At 41.4% G+C, this 21154-nt stretch overlaps 1 protein-coding gene across 1 annotated transcript in view; it reads left to right on the top strand.

Annotated features, from left to right (window-relative positions):
- The first annotated feature begins 6275 nt into the window (after positions 1 to 6275).
- LOC138589502 (helicase ARIP4-like) overlaps positions 6276 to 21154 on the top strand; it is a 37388-nt gene continuing 22509 nt past the window's right edge. The window contains exon 1 of the mRNA XM_069659812.1: positions 6276 to 6557. Within this exon, the coding sequence (XP_069515913.1) occupies positions 6524 to 6557 (34 nt within the window). The 5' untranslated portion in view covers positions 6276 to 6523. The remainder of the gene's footprint in view (positions 6558 to 21154) is intronic.

The following is a 21154-nucleotide window of genomic DNA, read 5'->3' as shown; positions in this document are numbered from 1 at the left end:
AAGGCCAGCAAGGAGACTAGTCTCCTTTATCCACAGGGGTCCCCGAAGTCGACCGAAAATCAATGTTCCTTACAGAAGCTTTAAGTGTTATCTCTTTTAAAATCACTTGAAACTTAAAAAGCTTGCGTGTAACAGTGATTTTTACCATTTTGTACACCTAGAGTTGTGCATTTTACCCCCGTTGGTCATTATTAAAAAATTTTAATGTTTTTACACACATTCATATTTTATTACATTACTTTGGTTGATAACTTTAACAACATTGTTAATTAGATGACCATCAATTAACCCAACGCAAAACATCCATAAAGGTTAAAGGTCAATTCTACATTTTCGACAGAGCAACGGAGAAAACTGTTTTAGCATAAGCTCCATTTAGCTTTTAATCATTTTACATCATCAGCTACAGCCACTTGACAACTTTTGTTTTATCAACTATTCTGTATGACTCTTAAGTGAGTCATTAACCTTGAGTTGTTTCTGTAATCTTGGTTTCCAGGACCAGGATCATTGTTAAATGTGAAGTAGATCTCCTGTGTGTGCTGTCATTGCCCTAAAACTGCAATGGTTTTGTTAAGACAACAAAAGCAGCTGTGTGAGGTCAGGTCAGGGATTAAGTGAAGGGGTTAAACTGGAATAACAACTTAAGCTAAACATGAAAAGTGAAGCACAATGTCACTTAGGGCTTCATGGCCCCTGCAGAAAGCTTGGGTTATACAGTTCTTTCTGGCACTATGTCAGTATGATGGTCATTTAACTTTTAAAGTTTTCATTGAAAACTAAGTGCAGAAGCTGAAGCTCGTACTGCTTTTCCTATACTGCCAGGAAAACATGGTTAATTCCCTTGCTTGACTATGGTGATCTGATGTACATGCACACTGCTTCTTCTGCAGTGTAAAATACGAACTAGTTTGCACTACAATGCTAGCACCTTTTACTTTCCTTCCTTAAGGTTAGCATTGAACTTGGCAAACCAGCATCTATGTCCTCTCACCGTGCAACATAAAGCCACTTGCAGGAAGATTTGCAGCTACACTAGCTGAACCCTAATGGTATTCAGCTTTGGACGTTGTTATGGCTCCCCAACCAAGATCTGTTTGGGTTTTTTTTACCCTGTGGACTAAAGCAATACGTTTGGTGTTGTAATGGTCATGATTTGGCTAGCATGTGCATATGTTTTGAAAGAAGCAACTTCCTTTTAATACTGATTTTCACAGCTGATGGAGCGTGCATGATAATGTTAGCCTACAACTATAATACCCCTTTCCCACCAAAATTTGCACGTTGACGCTGGTTTTTCAGACCCGGGAAGACCTGCTAATAAATACAGATTGTTTCTTTTCCCATTGCCAGTGGATTATACTCCTTTCGGTCTCTTTTCTGGTGCATCACCGTCTGACGCTACAAACGCGCCCGAAACAGGTGTAGTAAACAGTGAAGATGTTACGGTGGTTAGGTCTTTATTGTATCTATTACTCATTCCTTCTGTTTATCAAACTCGGCACCGACAAATTTGGAACGATGTTTGAGCGCTGCTCGGACAGAGATGAGTGAAATTTGTAGCTGAGATGGGAAGGAGCAGCAGTTACCTACGGAGCATAGCATCTTGCCGGAGAGGGGTAGGAGATTAGCGTGTCGACCCGGGTTTTTGTTTGATTGTAACCTTTCCCACTAAGCAAGAAAGCCAGGTGTTTGCAGGTTTTTTAACCAGTGGGTAAGGGGCTTAAGATTTGGTAGCTCAGTAGTAGTCATTTTGTTAATAAAGCTACAGTTATGATCATTCTCTAATAATAAATTAGCAAGCACTGCCACATACTTTTTTCAGTAACACCCTGTACACAGATTTACCCCTGACCCAATACAACCAAATTCTGATCCCAGTCAACTTGAGCACAAATTTGTTTTAACCACAGGTCTCATAAGTTAAAAGCAAGCAGTTGCTATAAGTCCACGCAACTTGCTGCCTCCTCTTTTCCAACTCTGTAACAGTGTGGAAAATCACACACAGGGACGCCAATTTGACGGTTTAGTGTAAAAGTATAAATGTGGAATAGCAGCCGAACTTTACTGGTGCTGTTGTGGAATCTGTGTTTGTCTTATTTTCTCAGCTCTGCTTTGTAAATGATGAACCCTGCAGAATATTAAGCAGTAAAGCAGGTACATCATTCCTCTAACAGGAAGATGTATCTTATTAAAATGTTCTCCACCATAAAGTGCATTATGCTGACTGAGTACTTTCACTTGAGGCCCTCAGAACATTTTGCTGATAATACTAAACATTTATTTGACCCAAGTATATATTTTGGTACAGCTAAAAGGTTTTTTGTGGTGTAATTTTGTTACTAAACAAGTCTGTTTGGTTCTTGCAGGCCTTGTCAAAGCAGTGCACAAAAACATGCAAAATACTGTAACTGACACTCTCTGTCTCTCTCTCTCTTATTGGTCAATCTAGGTTATGTAAACAGTGAAATGCGATCCTTCCTTCCTCACAGGAGGAGGCGTGGCTAGATACCAGAACTGTGGTAGTGTGGCAAAGGTGAATGTGTGTGCGTGTCAATTTTTTTTCATGTGTTGCCAGCCAGTCCTCCTCTTCCCATTGCTGCTGTCACCGCCTCCTTCTATCTCCTCCCCCACCTCACTCCTGCATGCTGCGTCCCCTCCCCCAGCCTCTGGAGCTATGTGGGTTAGTGTGTGTAACCATGTGAGACTGGGCTCTCACCTTCCACCCTACATATGTGTGTGTGTGCTCGTGTCTGTAGGATAATCCCACACCATGGATGTGTGTTTAAAAAGGTCTTCAGGTTCACCGGGTTTGTTTTGACACAGCCCCCTCCCCTTGTTGCCACTGATATTTCCCTTTTCCCCTTTTCTTTTACGCTTATTGACGTTATTAGTTTGCGTGTTCCACTGTTTCTTATCATTATCCTGCTTTTTATTCCCCTCTCTTTATCATTTTTTCCCCCTTATCTTCCTTCCTTTCTTGTAACCCTCTGCCTCCTGACCTTCATCCCAATCCTCTTTTTCTTTATATTTATATCTCCAGTCAACCCCAGATTTCATATTTTTTGACATATTCTCCAAAATTCTCCTTAATTCCTCTCCCCATCCTCGGCTTTGATGGTTTTCACATTTACATGTTGCACAAATTTACTGTCTGTGTCATTTGTGGTGTTTATGATGTGTTTACTGGCCTTAACGATGTGCGAGACCGTCCCGTGAAGCCAAACAAGAATTTTCCGACGCGTGCACTGACCAGAAAGTAGTAACACTCGACTTTATTCATCTCAGGTCCTTTCCGCCCTTTTTTAAATCCTATTCTGCCTTTTCATTTTATTTACTTGATGTCATACCTCTGTTTTCTCCAATTGCACTTTTCCTCCATCCCCTCCCTTTCTCTATCATCATAATTGCCCTATTTCCGTATTGGCACAACCATAGAAAGGTTAGCTATTGTGTATTAGCCACAACATGTCAGATAGCAGTTATAAGTCCATTAGACCCCACAAACTGAGGCTCGCAGGCTGAGTTGAATGCATATTTCTGACTCTGTCAACAGTAATTGATTTACAGTAAAAGTGGGTTTTTTTATGTTTTTTTTTATTAATTTCTAATTGAAAATGGCTTTTCAACACTTTTGAGTGTTAGACAAATGCTTTGAAGCTTTTCAAAATCTCAAGCAATTTTAAGGGACACATTTTTAAGTTAAATTAATGATTATATTGGCTTGTCAAATTTTTTTCTTCCTTCTCTTTCAGTATTTTTTTTCATCTCATTCCCTAAAAGCTCATCTTCATACTCTCATATTTCACAAAGGGTCAAAGGAGTTTGAATCATTTTGAATGTCATTTTTGTTTTCCAAAAAAGTCCTGGTTTTCACAAGGTTCTGGTAAAATGACCCAAAAAACCCTTCCATCACCCTCTTTACCTTTTTCTGTCCCCTCCGTCACTCCATATTTTCCTGGTTGAACCTTATTACCCCTGTTACCTAAGGCAGCCTCTCTGGAGTGGGCGTGGTTTGCTGACATCACACTCTCCTGTGTCAGTTGGCTGGGGGAGGGGAGAAAGAGAAGGAGGAGGGGGGGAAGACAGGAAGAGCTGCGCAAGCCGGGGGGTTTCCTACACACGGAAGGCCGGGGCTGCTTTAAGCGACCCATTGTTTTGTAATTGTCCCAATGGCCTTCTGTCCTCACTGGAGTGCTGGTAAAGCTGCGAGACGAGACTAGTGCGTGATGTTGAGAGCCTGACACACACTTTGACACGCTCGCTTCAGACGGTACACTGAGGAAGTGTGTTAGCAGTATTAAGGAGGAACACACAACAGCTGGACTGAGTTTCTAAGAGTGAACTTGTTAAGGCAGCATGGATCTCGCACCAGAGTAGGAGACAAAAAACTTTCAACCACATGACATGGGTGAGTAACTCAAATAGTTTGACTCATTGCTTCAGTCCTACAGCTTTTCTTGCAAGCTTAGTTTTTACAGCTTTTTCTTTTCCGTAGCATCTCTGTGTTATCTCAAATATATGTATGTCTACTTATCAGTATATGCTCAGTACATGCAGGTGGGGGGGGAGTTTCTATAACACTGACCTAGATGTGGTGCAGTGCCAAGTCTGTGGCCGGGCCACTCAGGCAGAGTAGAGCTCAGAGGTTTCATAAGGCATGTTATGAAATAGATGCAGGAGTTGTCCTTGTGTCAAATATGTTTATCCTTGTTTCGATTCACAAGAAATTCTGTGTTAATTTCCCTGGGTAAAACACAAGTTTAAGTCAATTTCTGCCTGAGGAAAAGGAAAAGTGTACCCACATAAGTTATGGCTCCTGTAGTTATGCTCCCTGGTGTCCTGTAAGTTTGAACTAGTTTTGCCTTGGGTTTGTTGAAAAAAGGTAAAAATGATATTGACTGCAAAAATCTTCTTGACACATAGCACTCACTTTACACTGACATTGAATTGCCAGTGCTCTGTTACAGTTTTCATGTTACCCACCACTCATAAAAGACAGCTGTTCTTTTGGATTTTTTACACGATTTTTTGGGACTTTTAGAAACACGTTGTGTTGAAAGACGCAGATTACATTTTTTGTATGGATTCTGGTGCTGGAGTAACTGATGCAACAGTGGATACGGTTTGGTTCTAGCCTAAGGGGGGCCAATCTTGTTAAGCAACAAATGGAGGAACGGTTTGAAACTAAACCATTTTTAGTTAAAAGACTTTGTTGAGTGAATTTGTGACGTAAGATCCAGACAAAGTTGAATGTAAATGACCTTTTTAATACACTGTTTGCTCAATAACATCTTGTACTTGTACGTGTATACATAAGGATTACCCTGTACTTGTCTTATAAAGACAGGGTCTGTAAGGATTGTGGAGTTTCTTTGGAGTGTGTGTAGGCTATTTCAGGGACCTTGACACTGAGAATTCCGTTCAGCTGCACACACACACACACACACACACACACACACACTCACTTTAACACTCCCACACACACATAATGTCTAGGTCAACAGGGTTCCAGCTCTGTCATACATAAGCATAGATGTGTGAGGTAAAAATGTTTTACTTGATTCTTTTCATTTAGAAGGTACACATGAGTAAAAGGAATGTGCACATGTACAGCATGTATATAGCTTCTTTCTTGATATGTTTTTTCTGGCATCACCTCGGTCGAGGTTTCTGGTGAGTTAGAACACTGATTACTACTTATTGATCAAAGAGAGAGGTCAATACAATCATAGATTGGTACGAAATGAGGCTTACGTGTCTAAACTCAGTTTCATTTCAAAGCACTTAGAAGTGTTTCATAGAATTCCAATCCAGAACAGTTGTGTAATACACATCCATGGATTTTGTAATCTAACCTAGATTCACTTATAATCACATATTTATACTTTCAAACGTACTTGTGTGTGTGTGTGTGTGTGTACCTTCAGTGTAGTTTGCAGTTTTCAAGCACTTTTCAGTCTAAATGACAAACCTTTTGAAGCTCAGGGTCTTTCCAGAAATCCCTTTTTTTTTTGCTGACCAACAAACACACAAATGCGCAGCATGAATATGTGGGCGGCTGCTTCCGTACATGCTCTGTACATGTAGTCCTGACTGGTGATGGAGGAGTGTTTTTTTTCAAAGAGGGGGAGGAATGAGGGATGATTGGCCGTGCGAGTCCCCCCTCAGCGGGGCCCCGGCTCCAGCATGAAGGGTTATGTAAGTTTTTCAGCTGCCAGCTCTCCTGCTCTGCCTCTGCCTCACACTCACATTGCTGTTGACTGGAGAGGAGCACACAGAGTAGTCGGCCAGTAGTCAGTGAGTCACTCAGTCACTGAGGCAGTAGATTAAAGAGCAGCTGAGTGTAAAACCAGGCTGCGAGGAGGACAAATACACCTCCTGTTTGCTTCTTGTTAAAGTTTTTTCCCTGCAAGAGGAGGCGGTTCAGAGAGTTTGACAGGGAGTAAGTTAGCAGGTGATAACTGAGGAGAGGAAGAAGGAAAGCAGAGAGGACCAGATCTTCTCTTTTTCTTTGATAACCATGCTTCTCCTGGACGAGACAGAGTCATTTGCAGGTAGGTGACATCATCACTGGGAGACTTGAGCTTGGCTGTGGGATGAATCCCTGACCTCGAGGAAAGGGGTATAAAGTTTGCTAGATATGTAGAGATGGAGGAATTTTTTTCAAATAGCAAAGAGAGGAAATGTAGTGGGGATGCACGAAGGATAGCGTTGGGGACGTTTTGAGAACAGGAAGTAACAGTGCACTGAATGCTGGGGAGACACTCAGTAGTTGGTCTGCAGCATCCTGATTGAGAAAAAGTAGCATAAATGACAGCCAGAGATGAGATAAATTAGAGAAAGGAGGACTTAAGGAGATACAATGGGGAGAAAACATCTCAGAAGTGTCTAGAATGCGCTACAGTTGTTGACTGATGCATATTAAGTTACTTAACGTTGTTGTGTAACACGGGATACATAACTACAGAAGCCTGCTTGGTCTATCGGTCTTCTTTTCATCCTTTTTTTTCTCTTGCTAAACTTAAATCGCTTTATATTTTATTTCCTTTCACTTAAGCTCATCAATTTCCGCTCACTCTTTTAAATTTGGCCTATTTTCTCGCTTTTCGCTCGGTCCTCCCTCCATCTTTGAGCCGGTGTCTCCCACGCGCGTGCCCGGCTGCCTCTCTCTCTCTCGCTCTGGTGTTGATGTCTCACGAGCCGCGCTCCCATTGGCTGTTTCTAGGGTTACCTAAACCAATGCCGCTGCGTGATTGGTGGATGCGGCTAGGCTAGGGCCATGCTGGATGTGTGAGCACGCGGAGGCAGGAAAACATATGGTTCATCAGACCAGTGGGTTAGGGGGGTAAGCGCGTGAGGAGGCGGGCGGGTACAGAGCGCCGCCGCAGTCTGCACTTTGTCTGGATGAACGGCAATAAAATCTGTGAGGCTTTTTTTTTTTCATATATTGTTCTCCATTTCTTTATGTAACAGCGTAGACAAATGCACAGAGAAATGTTATTTACCGTAATAAAGTTACCAGTGCCTTTCCAGTCCTTACGTTTTAAAATTTAGGCGGACGACCTGATGGAAAAACGACTTTTTAGGGATACCAGCTATTGTTTTGTGCGACTTAGTAAGGTTCATCTACAGAAGTTGTCTTATTTTGAAGCCTGTATATGATTGGACAGTGATGTTTTTTGTTCCTGTACATTGTGTTAGAAATTATACTATAAGTAGAGTTAAATGCTGACTTCTAGCTTTGATTCAAGGGTGTTCCATCCATCCACATAGGACAAATGGTGCAAGATTTGTAAGTCTTAATATAGCCAACTTGGTCTCCTGATTTCATGTCACTTATGTACATGGACAAGTTAACATAAAGTTTACTTCTTAACCTCTCTAAACAATCAAAAGGCACAGACCTCGGTAAAACAAGCAATTATATGGATTAATGTAGCCCTTAAAAGCTGCTCAAATAACTTCTGTAGCCTATAGCATTGACTTCCTGTCTCATTACCTTAAATGCCTTGTGTTGTGCACCCAGTATAGATGTGAACACTCCCAGATTGAAGCCATCACAGTTATTGTGTAATTTAACGCTGCTGAGTATAAAGGCAAAAGGAGTATAAGCACAGACCTGTCCTGACTGTCTGCAGTCTCTACTGTATTTTAAATCTGCCTGTTTATCAGAAACATACAGATTTTGTCAGTGTGAAAGTCTTTTTTTCCCTCAACATTACAAAGCACATGAAGTTCCTTCCTCTTTGGGCTACATGTGTACTAACGTGTAAACGATTGTCACTGATTATTCAAAGACTTCAAAGAAAACTGTGCCTGAAAAGGTCAGCTTATCATTATTCAGCAGCTCTGAACTCATCAGAGTTTGTCTTCTTTGAAAACATCGTTTGTCCTGCTTTTGCTCGGGGTGCACAATGTTCCGCTGCGACTGCCTCTCACTGTGTGTGCTTTAATTTAGAAAAGCGTTCACAGGGATCCTTTATAGGGTCTAAACTAATGTCTACATGTTTGTAATTCTTGGGATTGCACTCTGTGTTTGGCTGGCTGTGAAAAGAGACACTAGATGCCTTGTCGTTGCTGCGAACATGGCATGGAGATAGTTAAAAGGCTAAAAGAACACACTGTTCTCCCTCCCATCTATTGTGCCGGTTATGTATGTGTGTGTGTGGTTTTATATTTCACACATCTTCCTGTGAGTACAATCTGTCCATCAGTGACGAAGTGCTTATTGTGAGAAGAAAAAAAGTGAGTCAGTGTAACGGCAGCAACACGTCTGTGGTACAATAAAACAGGAAAGAGTCTGTTGTACTGATTCTTGTTTTATCGTGCCACACTGCACTCTCTGTTCGGCTGTGATTGTCCCCGACACGCCGGTCAGGAACAACCTGTCCAGCACAGACCAGCAGCAGGGTCCGGAGCACGTGTAGTCTGGCTGCTTTCATAACACGCAGAACAGAGGATGGAGGATGGAGGATGTAGGCTTCATCGGGCAGCCACATGGCTCAATTATCCACTTCCCTAATGTCATTTTTGTAAACGTCCTGTCAGACCTACAGCGGCTTTCTTTGTTCTCCTTTATTATAAATCTCCTTCTTTCAGGTTCTTTTTGTGGGGCGATTTCTTTTTGTTTCATCTCGCTGCTGCATGATGATGGTCTTCCCCTTCAGTTTGTCTCACATTCCTCGAGCTTTTCAGTCATATTTTTGATGTATTCCCTCAAAAGTGTTGACATTGCCCCACAGCTTTGCTGGTCTCTTGTTCCTGCACATGAAAAAACTCCTGCTGTCTCCCTGTTAGCTTGTTCAATCCTCTGTGTGTCTTGAAGAAGCTGCATTGCTGTCCTGAAACCCATACCCCTGAATATTTCACAACCTGATTATGATACAAAACCACAAAGCCACAAAGAAAGATGTACAATATACAATATAATCTATTTTAGGAACTATATGGTCATATGTTCGGCTGAAAAGTGTTGCATTACAGCGGTCTTGTGATCGGAGAGTGAATCATGAGGGCAGTGTCCAGTCCAAGCTGGAACCACTCACATTATTTCGCATCGCGACCAAACCCGATTACAAGCAGCACCTTTGTTATACAATGTGTGGAGCCTTTGTTTGTGTAAAACCTGATTAGAAATTAATTCAGTTCCTTTGTGACCCCATGAGTGCTTTATCATTCCAAATTAAAGCTTGAATATGTAACTTGCCGCATGTGGTTGACCTCCATGCTGCCGAGTTATTGAAATAATGTTCGAACTACATCACAAAGTACATTCTTGTAAAAACACCTGAATGACCACGTCAAAGCTCAACTAGTTATTTAGAGCATGGGTCTCCAACCTTTTTTCATCAGAGAGCTACTTTGAAAAAATGAAAGTGGCCAAGAGCTACTTGCTTTACATCGCTGTAATTGCAAGTGGCACCCCATGTTGATTCTTTTGTCGACTGAAACGTTGGTACCACAGATGAGGCACACACACTTGTCCTTCACATTGGTGAATAAAAACTTTATTCACCATGGCCAAACATGGTTGCTAATAGCACCGAACTCCTCATTTTAGCTCAACTAGCGTACAGCATAACTGACCCGATCTGTGGATGGAGGTTGCTGCAACATTGCTGTGAATGGTTAGGTTAAGATGTTGACAAATTTGCCAGGAGCATCACCGTTTTTTATTGACAGCTGATAGGCCTATCCTGTTATTTTGTATTGGAGGGGGTGGGAAATCTGTGTATTTGATTGAATTGAAGTGGGAAGAGGCTTTCAAGGAGCATTTATTGTCGTCTGATTTTTTACACAGAGTCCGTGAACCTCTTGGCGAGCTACTAAAATCCAGGCCAAGAGCTACCGATAGCTTGCGAGGTACCAGTACCGGTAGGGTGTTAGAGGTAACCAGAGGCTTGCAGAAAAGTCGACATCCGTTTAGTGGACCTTAGCATCAAGCTAACTGAAAAATTAAACTCAAACAACCTCAGTTTAAGAATACAAGAAGCATATTGCTAAGGTACATTACCTGTCCAAAATAAGCATGGCAATTTAAGAGTCACCAGTGAACCTAACCAGCGTGTCTTTAGACTGTGGGATGAAGTACCTGGAGGGAACCCACGCATGCACGGGGAGAACATGCAAACGCCACACAGAAAGGCCCACTATGTCCAGATGTTGCACTCTTCATAATGCAGGTAGTTGCATAATAAAGGTAGTTGTACAATGTAGTTCATTCAGTGCTACGCTACAACCACAGTACATGTTCCACTCTTAAAAGAACACTTGATGATTACTTAAGTACAATGATTAATGGATTTTCTAGCTTGAGATGTAATTTAAAGTCAGAATACAGTTAGTGCACCAACAACAGACAGTTAAATGGCACACTGTTAAGGTGTTCTGATTCACTTGTGTGTAGGTGAGATTCAACAGACATGTGCACGCGTCCTCTCCTCTCACTCCTCCTCCTCCTCCTCTTCCTCTTCCTCCCTCCGCAGCAGCAGTGACACACTGGCCTACAAACAAAGTGTTCCACCTCGCCTCACCCCTCTGCTGCTGCTCCCTCTCTCTCTCCCCCCCTCTCTATCACAGTCATTGTCTCTCGACCTTTTTTCTCTCTCTTTCCCCCTTCGTTTTTTGTCGTGCTCGTCTCTCTCGGCTCACCGTAGCTCTGCGGGAGGGTTTCATAACTCACCTGCCTCGCTCTAATAAAGCCGCCTTAATAACTCATTCAGGCCAGTCTGTTATATAAGAGAGGTGTGTGTGTGCGTGTGTCCGTGTCAGTGTGTGTGTGTGTGAGCTGCATTAATCTTTTTGATTTTGTCTTTCCCAAGGCGAGTTATGTAACCCAGTTAAATCTTGGTTTGTCTTGGAAAGGAAACAACAGTTTTTCCACAAGTATTTCTTCTGTGGTTTTGACTTTTTTTTTTTTTTAAACCTGCGGTGTGTCTCCGAGTCTGATCTCTTAAGATATTTCTCCTCAGTTCACCCCGCAGACACGGTGATGAGTTTAAACAAAGAGGCGTAGTTCATGTAATGAACAGTCTGTAGATTAAACATTCATTTATGTAACAGGTGATCCTCCTCTGCCAGGACTATTTTTTCTAGTCTTGTGTGATTGACAAGGACTGATTTTGTGTATGATAACCAAATCTGATAAAATGAGTTTAACTCATCATATGAGAAAGTTTGGTTCTCATGGTTCCCTTTTTTATACTCCTCCCTCTCCTGAACGCCAAGTTTCTTTCTTCAACTGAGCCTCACAAACATATCATTACTGGTTGATTTAAGATGCATCTCTATCAGCCTCAACAGGCACTAGATTTAACTCTGTATACTAAGAATTCTGGAGACATTTAGTTTCATTTAAAGATGGAACCTTTTGACCATATTTCTTTCATTTTCATGAATTGTTCGCTGACCTCGGGCTGTATTGCTGATTGTTATTAATCATAGTGGTAGGTTTGTTGTCCAAAAATGTATTATAGAGCTTAAATGTCTGTCATTTGTTGCTTCCAGCTCCTTTGCTCGGTTTTATGTAATTTCCTACCACATCTGTTCGGGTTTCAGACTAGTTGTCAGACAAAACAAGCTGAAGCAATGAAGTTGATTCTGTGAAGTTATGATGGCTATTTTTACTTCTTCACACAATAAATTAAGAGTAATAAGTCTTGAAAAATTGTCAATTTCTGTGTTATATTGGTTATTAAACAGTGAAAAGTGAAATGTTTAATAATCCTGCCCCAGAGTAGTGACTGTTAGGTGAAGAGTCTGGCAGGTCTCAGAGTTTGCTGTTCTTCTAAATAGACTAATCTCTCATGGTTCTTAGTTTGTCCTCTAATGTGTCCGTTCATCAGCTTTGCAGTCTGTTGACCTGCTTCCCTCCGCCTGTCTCTCTGTCCGATCCACCGACCTCAAATCATCCCCACATTTTTCCCGATGCTGTAATTTCAAAAACAGTCATAAAAGTGAGAGAACAGTCTGAACTGCAGGAGCGCCACGGAAAATCCTGACATCAGCAGCACACACACACACACACACACTTACACACGCTTGTTCATTCACAGGCAGACACACTCATCTCTGCATATGTCCTAAATGTGTGCGTGTATTTCAGAGTGTCTGAGTCTAGAAGTCTGGATGTTCTGTAAATGTCACTGTGTTCGTCTGGGTCTGCCAGCTCTTGCGAGTGTGTTCTGCGTGTCTGTGACGCCGTACATCTGTGTGTGTGTGTGTGTGTGTGTGTGTGTGTGTGTGTGCGTGTGCGTGTGCGTGCGTACAGGACGTGAGGTTCTTGTGAACATGCTGGTTGTGTAACAGCCAGAGGCAGCAGTTACATAAGCGTCCCCCCTCGTCCGACCAGCCTCAGCGGCGGTGGCCTGTCTGTCTGTTAGAGAGCAACTTTCGGTCTGGGTGCGACTGAGACGTGTGTGTGTGTGTGTGTGTGTGTGTGTGTGTGGTGTGTGTCTGTGTGTGTGTGTGTGTGTGTGTGTGTGTGTGTGTGTGTGTGTGTAAAGCAGGTCATCTTATTGTGTGCAGCAGCCTCTTCTGGCACATTGAGGTGTAACTAAAAAATAATTCATTTTTGTGTGTTGACCATTCACCTCGACTTTTAACACAACCTACTGACCTCATTAACACCTTCACATTGTTCCGTGACCTGTGCTCATTTTTGTCGGGTGCCGTTCTGACCCCGTTTTGACATTTTAACACAAACACCGCTGTGAATCGGAAGCAGCAGGGTTACTTACTGTCAGATACAATCAGGCTTCCTGTTTTCAGATACAGCTCTTTGAAGCGTTGCTTTTGCCTTGTAAGCTCGTTTGTATGTTGAAGATAAAACTTGCTGGAAAATAAGGCCATGGACCAAAAATTATTTAGAAAAATGATTGATTATTTAATAGGGATGGGTCATTCATTTATAAAAAATGGAAAAGTTCAAGCAACTATCATCTCATCTTAAAATTTTTATTTTCTATTGTTTTTCCCAGCGCCTGGTTTATAATGCGGTCCTACCGCCAGACGGTGGCTGTAGGGCATCTGAAAGCTGAAAGAAAAATATAATATAGACTTTTACAAATATAATCTAATATAAATCATCACTTATGGGCCTCTATATGTGTGTTGGGGAGTGTGTGTGCAGACCCTTGTGAGACCCTTCCCTCTGCATCTATTCTGTTGTTTTGCTTTGTACGGGACGTTTTCAGGAGGGGCGCTGTTGTGGTTCCCTGAGCCAATCACAGTGTATAGGTGAGTGTAGGAGTGGTTCAAATTAGCAACTGGGCCCCATTCAGACCGGCGAACATGGTGAAAGAGCGATGTAGAGTTGGCCTTCTTTTTGTTGGACAGGTAGGTGCCTCAAACCGGGTAGGTTAGCAAGCTAAACAGCAGTTAGCATGCTAGTGCAATGGTAACCGGTGGTTAGCATGCTAGCGCAATGTAACCATGATTCTGTCGGCAGGGTGGGCATGTTCTCGCATGAGAGTGAGCTTCTGGTGACGAAGAGCCCAGGAGGAGGGGCCCAGTTTGACTGTGGTGTTGACAAAATGCAAGGACATGTCCTACTTATTATACCTTTAACTATTAATTTGAATGACCCATCAGTATACTATTTATTCAGTATTATATGTAGCTTATTCTAAACATACAGAAAACCTTAATTCATCATCATGTTATTTCAGATTGCTTCAACTGAACCTTTGCAAGGTCTTCATCAGTTATCCTCCATTAGCCTCCAAAGAGCTCGTACTGTAATGTGATGGCAGTGAGTGCCAGTAATCACCTTGTCAGTCAGACAGGTGAAATTACACCTCGTAATGAAAGCTGCCTGTCGAATGTCTCAAGGTCTTCCTGCCCTCTGAGACATTATTCTGTGTTTTATAACCGAACATCACAAGGAGGAGATTATGTAAGAAGTAGGACACAACGGCCAGTGAGCGTGCTCCAACATGTACCTGGACTTAAAGGGAGGAGGGAAGACAGGTGAGGTGGGAGATGAGACAGGAAGAAAAATGAGGGGAAAAACCTGTAATATGGCACGAGGAACAAGAAGACAGGAAGAGATTGGAAGATGAAATGGCAGATAGAGAGAATAGAAGAATAGAATAGAATATTTGTCAATGTAACAAGTACAACGAAAATAAGAAATAAGAAAATAAATCCACTAAAAACACCAAGCACACACCCGTCACTCACAGTCAAGCATACATTCTGTCTTGTGTCATTCCACTGATCCCTTGTAAAACATATTGCACATCAAATGTGTTTTTCTGTGTTGAGTGTGGTGATTGCTCTTGGGAAAAAGAGTGAGAAGGAAATTCAGAAGAGTACTTCCAGGTAATTTAGGGGGAGGATGATGAAGAGGCAAGATGGGAGAGGATGTCGGCAGCTAGAATCAAAGACATGAGGGGAAAGAGTGAAAGCGGAGGAGGAAGGAGAACAAATGGATGCAATCAGGATGAGCTGGAGGCAAGAAAGTAAGAAACATGAAGGGATTAAAATATGGTCCTTCAAATTTGATCAGCTCATCCATGCTTATGAAATTACGGGGGTTGTTATGGTCATTTATAAATGATTAACTCATCAGGAATGTTGATTTCTAACCTGGTATTTTGCCTCGGAGTCTTGGTTTGCAACAAAAGCCGCCCTATCGCTGGCCTTTCAAAAATCAGAAGTTGCGCAATTCCCTTAACATTTTCCAAAACATGTTGAATAACTACCAGAGAATAGAAACTTTTATGGTTCCCAGTGGAAAGGGGAACAAAATTGAATCATTTTCCTCCCTGTAACGTTCAGCTAAGAGTCTTTAGTTGAAACGATTGAATAATTTCATCTGTACCTCTGTTACAATTAATTCTGCATCCCCCTTTCCCGTCTATTTCCTGGAATCCCCATCTGTGTTGGATAACCAGTATGTCCTCTGTGTGTTTGTGTGTGTGTTTGCGACGTGGAGGATTCTCCATCACGTCGTAGTAAATATCTGCCGTCATCAGTAATCTGCTTACGTAGACAGCAAGCAGAGGACAGGAGGGAGCGACCCAGACAGGCTGTCCACGTCTGTCAGTTTCATTATTTATTTTCAGTTTTATTTCAGGGTTCTGGTCAGTGAGTCAGCGGAAAGAGAGGCAGAGAGCACAGTGAGGAGAGGTTACAGATTAGGGGATGGGTTTGTTTTATGATGGAAGCCACTGGAAACACATACACACGAAAACAGTGGATCCTTAGTGCAGTAGTTTGGTATGTCTGAACACCGCGGTGTGTTTTGCAGTAAGTGACAAAATGGACCTGGTATTTAGGTCAGGCTCTCAGGACCTCATATTTCCTGTGTGTCTCTCAGGTTGCCCTCAGCGGTCTAAGTTAATTTAAGTCTAATTTATGGGTGCAAACAAATCTCATACAGGTCCCAATTTTGCTCAAGCATCTTCAACACCAACGTTTCAAAATCAAGAAAATCAGTGATTATTTTATGTTCTATTCTTAAGGAAAAAATTAAAGCTCAATAGTTTGTCCTTAAAGATTGTTAAAACTTTTGATAAGCACAAAGATTTCCCCTCACAAGCTCCCAAGCAGGCACAATAATTGACTCCACCTTTCCGTTGTTCAGAATCTAGCTCACTGATTCTAGAATCTGCTAGCCCTGATTAGCCCGACTCATTCATGAAACAATGTCCTGTTGTAGTTCACTGATTGGCTTCTTGGCCCTGTACTTAAAGCTCCTGTGAGAAGTTTTTCCGCTAGTTATGAATCAGACTGAAATTAATTCTGATTACTCGATAGGACCTACAAAAGCAAACCAGATCATCAGCGACAAGACTGATTATTACTATTTAGTTATTTTATTGCCGGAAACTGTTGGCGGGGGGTAGGGGTCAGCAAAAATTTAAAGTAAGTGATACGACTGTTAAGCAGGATGAGATTTCTTGTTAAAAACCACCACTTCAGCATGTACAGGACAAAATCAGCAAAGAGCTCAGAGGAACAGCTTTGTCCACAGGGGGCGCCAAAATCAACACAAACCAAACGTTCCTCACAGGAGCTTTAAACAGTTACTTCCTGTTTGAACAGAACACACCACATATTTTGATGTGATCTTCTTTTCTGTAATTCATGTGTTATATCAAGTTTTTGCCCTAAATGTGAACAAAATCTTTTAAAAAAGAAGCCTTTTTTTGCAATACTACTGTCAGGAATAAATATTTAAATAACTGTGCGAGTCTTCCTGCACGCAAGAGTTTTGGCTACCAGTTAAATAAAAGAACCAGATTGAAGAGGGAAGGTCACAATCAGTTCTACTGTAGTCTTCAGTTATAATAAATGCAGACGTCCAGTAAAAATGTTAGTGGATGACTTTACAGAGTATAATCTTTCTTTGTGTCTCCCGCTCGAGGGCAGACGTTTACCCATCTGTTCCAGACATATTTCTTTTTCTCTGAAGAGGAGCCACTGATAGTTTACAAGAAGCCCTTATTAAATGCTGTCTGAAGATGTTTATGTCAAAAGCTGTGTTTCACTAAATATCCAGTTTGTTTCAGAGCCAAGAATTCAGTGTTATGCAGTTTAGAATTTATCATCTGAGTGCAGGAAGGGTTTTAACATCAAAGAGTAACACACATTTGTCAGATAACAGAGGGTTTAATGGGAAAACACATGGTGAGGTTTTAATATGTTGTATGCTGCTGTTTTATTCACTGTATACATTCATTCAGTGAATAAAAGTCTTTATAGAGGGTACAACGATTGCTTTTGTTCCTCTTGTTTTCTGTTTTTTTAATTTTCCCTGCTCTCTTTTCTTCTTTCCTCCTGTTATAACACTGACACACTTATCAGAAACACACACACACGGTGTGCGGTTGCATGGAAAGCACAGTGAAAGTAGTTATATAAACTCTTAACATATACGTAGATGTGGTTATGTAACCTTGTGGTTGCAGAAGACATTTCCCCACTTCCACCTCCCTCTGGGACACACACACACACACACACACACACACACACACAAATACACTAACTATGATTTAGTTGCCGATGGCCTCACATTCTTTGGAGTTGCGTATATCTCGGGTACATGTTGTGCTGTTTTTGTGCAGGGCGGCAGGTCTTCAAACCGCAGGGCGTGTCCAAAAGAAAATTAATGACTGAGAGAATTTGCTGCGGATGCTGTTAACTCTGTGACGCCTCACTCTCATTCTCACCCTCTCTGGTCCATATGTGTGTGTGCGTGTGTGTGTGTGTGTGTGTGTGTCTGTGGTGGTGGAGATCGAGATGTACATCTGCAGTCTTATCTTGTGTCATGTCTTTTTATGTACGTCATGTAGCAGTCGTCTCTTTCTCTTCCAAGTATTTGAGTTTGACTCGTCACATAGCAACAACCTGCCCTCAAACTTGCCCCTTAAGATAACACCTCCATTGTTCTCAGACACAATGGAGCATTTCTTTATAAGATGAGAAGCCGGAAACTAAATTTGAACCAACTGTTCTCTAATCAGTTTGTTTCAGCTGAAGTTAAAATGTAGAAATGTTTGTCCCGACAGGTTAGCAGCTAAAAAATCTCAATGTAACTCCTCAAGTCACTGAAAGGAAAAAGGCTTTGGCTTATGTTTGGAAATCTTGGATTCACTTTTTAAGTGAGACAGTTTTTCATGTTGAGAATCAAGTGTTGAGACATAAAAGAAACATGTCAAACACTTTTAAACACTAGATTTTTAAGTTGCAAGGCACAGTGTGATGAGTAAACTCTGCAGGGATATCAATGTGTCGTCCTAAAGTTAATGATCTGTTAAATCGTAATTACATATTCAAGAGGTGGCTACAATTGACGAAGTAGTTTAGGTCCATTTTAAGCTCAAAATTACAGACCAGGTTATATAAGAACTGTTTATATTTCTTTAGCTGTTATGGAACCATTTATCTTGCCATCTTGCACCTTTATTCTGTATATTTAGATGTTGCATAAGATTTTCCATTTAAAGCTCCTGTGAGGAGTTTTTCCGCTAGTTATGAAACAGACTGAATTTAATTCTAATTACTCGATGTGACCTACAAAAGCAAACCAGACCCTCAGCGACAGGACTGCGGGGTGTAGGTGTCAGACGAAGTGCTGCACACTGCCTTTGTTTAGCATTAACAGGGCAAAAATTTATCGGTCAAGTTTTCCTAATAAATAGTGTTTTTATTTGCAATAATCCTGATGATATCTGGATCTTGGTACCTCTCAGAGTTGCCAAAGTCTTTGGAAACTTTGGACTCTTAAAACCATCACACCTGGGACTTAAAGATGAGAGTAGCATCGAAAGTTAACTTCCTTCCTGTGAGATACGCAAAAGTCTCAATTCCTCCTGTTTAGTGGTTGTGGTGACTAGTTGTTATGTAATATGTGTGTGTGTGTTTGTTTGTGCATGTCTGTCATCATACAGCAAATGATCACCTTTTACCTGAGTGACATTTACATTGGAGGGCTGCCATTCTGTCGGACTATCGTTGCCACAGCACCCAAAACTTGTGTGTGTGCGTGTGTGTTTGTTTTAGACGGTTTTCAGTTTCACAGATCGTCAGTGGGGAGTACAGAGTGATTCATTAGTTATATAATGTATTTGTGCATTTATGTGTGTATGTGTTGTGTAACCTGTCCCCACTGTCTGGTCATGATGCGGTGAGATTCTCCCTAAGGTGTATGTTTGCAACTCTGTATGAATCGGTATGTCGGTGTGTGTGTGTGTGTGTGTGTGTGTGTGTGTGTGTGTGTGTGTGGCACTTCACCTTGACAGCTTCAACACTGCTTGATGAAAAACAAAGTCGCAGCTGCTCACTTATGAAAGTACCGGTTTCTGTAAGAGACTCATGTCCCAGATGTGCCTTCATCTTCACATCTCATCTAATTGAATTCATCCTGTGAACACCTGGAAAGACTCATTAATATAATATTGAACGGATTTGCAGAATTAAAGTATATTAACGGATCTTACATGTGTATCCTGGAGGTTATGAAACTTGTTTATTTTCGTGATTTCTCTTTAAACGTCGCTCTTTCTAAAGAAGTGGAACAGAAACAAGTGCCTGGCTGAATGCCATCTTGTATTCAAAGTGACAAAAGTTACATAAAGGCCTGAGACTGACGCCAGAGTCTGCACAATGTAATGTTGAAAATCCAACCACAAACTTAGTTCACGCTTAATCTGTAATTGAACACTTAACAGTTCATTATCATTTAATCCGTTTGCTATTTTTGGATGTAGTAGCTGTGAGTCTATTTATGTCAGAAAATACTGAGAATGCCCCCGACTGGCTTCTAATTCCCCTCCTCTTCTAGCTGCTATAACATCCAACCAGAGGCCTTATCGGATAAAGGCTTTATGCCGTAACAATCAGAGAGAGAATTTTCTAGAAATAAAAGCACCAAAAAATGACACGAGGTTTTACTATTTTACTCTGTTGTAAGGAAACAAATATTATATTTGAAATATTTGGACATAAACATGTCAGATGAACTTTAAATCACATAGTTTTATGTGTGCTGGAACATTTGGCAGAGGCATCATGTGTGTTTAATAGATTATAAAATCATATTTGGTAACATATTTCACAACACCCTGCCCGTCTGTCTGTCTCTCTCTCTCTGTCTGTAGTGAATAATCTCGACTTGTCCTCTTGACCCAAGCAAAACAAAAAGTCCTGCTTCCCAGAATCCATGTTTGTGTGTGCTTGTTTGTGTGTGTCCCCTGCATGTTTTTTTTTTTTCACGTGTGGTTGTCCCCTGCATGTTTAATGTGTGTGTGTGTGTGTGTCTGTGTCTGTGTTTTTTACACCCCCTCTGACTCAGATGTGCTTCTCTCTCTCTCTGTCTTTGAATGATGACCTCGCTTTCATCTCTCTCCCCTCTCCTCTCTCCCTTCCTGTCTGCCCCCTCAGTGTCTGCTTTAAGTGCTCACTTTATGTCTGTGTGTGTGTGTGTGTCTGTGTGTGTCTGTGCGGTGATGTTTAGGCTGTGTGCATTTCAGGAATCGTTATATAACTGTTCTTCAAGCTTTAGTCGGAGGTAAGGGGGGGTAAAACAGGGGGAGAAGGGGTTATTGAATAAACATGTTATTTTTGGACATCTTCGTGTAGAAAAAAACGTCTTGTTTTGCTGCTCTTATCTCTGGCTGATATAATAATCATTAAACCTATGTCCAGTCTTGTGAAAGCTTTTTCATTGACTGTTCCAGATAAACAGCCTGGTAGCTCATTCCTGGAAAAGGAATCACGTGGTGCACAGGAAGTTATGTGTTCTATGCTTCCTGTTTCTTTTGGATTGAAATCAATGGAATAAACAGAACGGGGTAGTTAGCATGACATATTAACTCTAAACAAAGCAAAGACGTCACAGTTTGGCTCACATTTAACAACTGACAAGAGGTCAAGGTCTGTTTTTGATTTTGACTACTTATTTGAAACTTCAAAGAGAATCTCTGTCCCGTCTGGCCTCAGAAGCCTGAAGAAATTAGTTCATTTTAGTTGTAGCTTGAATCCAGCCTGGGGACACTCATTTAAGTAGGCTGAAAGTAACGCACACATTTTCTATATGTACTCTAAAAACTCTACATAAAGCAGCTTTAAACTTCCTGGGAAATTACAGTTACAGATGATTTTACACAGGTTTAAACTTACTTGTATGACAACTCAAGTTAGC

The sequence above is a fragment of the Semicossyphus pulcher genome, unplaced genomic scaffold (genome assembly GCF_022749685.1).
Source record: "Semicossyphus pulcher isolate SPU_LCO1_2020_fin unplaced genomic scaffold, fSemPul1.0.p SCAF_13, whole genome shotgun sequence".
Taxonomy (NCBI): Eukaryota; Metazoa; Chordata; class Actinopteri; order Labriformes; family Labridae; genus Semicossyphus; species Semicossyphus pulcher.
Note: the sequence above shows the minus strand (reverse complement) of the source record. Positions and strands in the feature narration are given on the sequence as shown.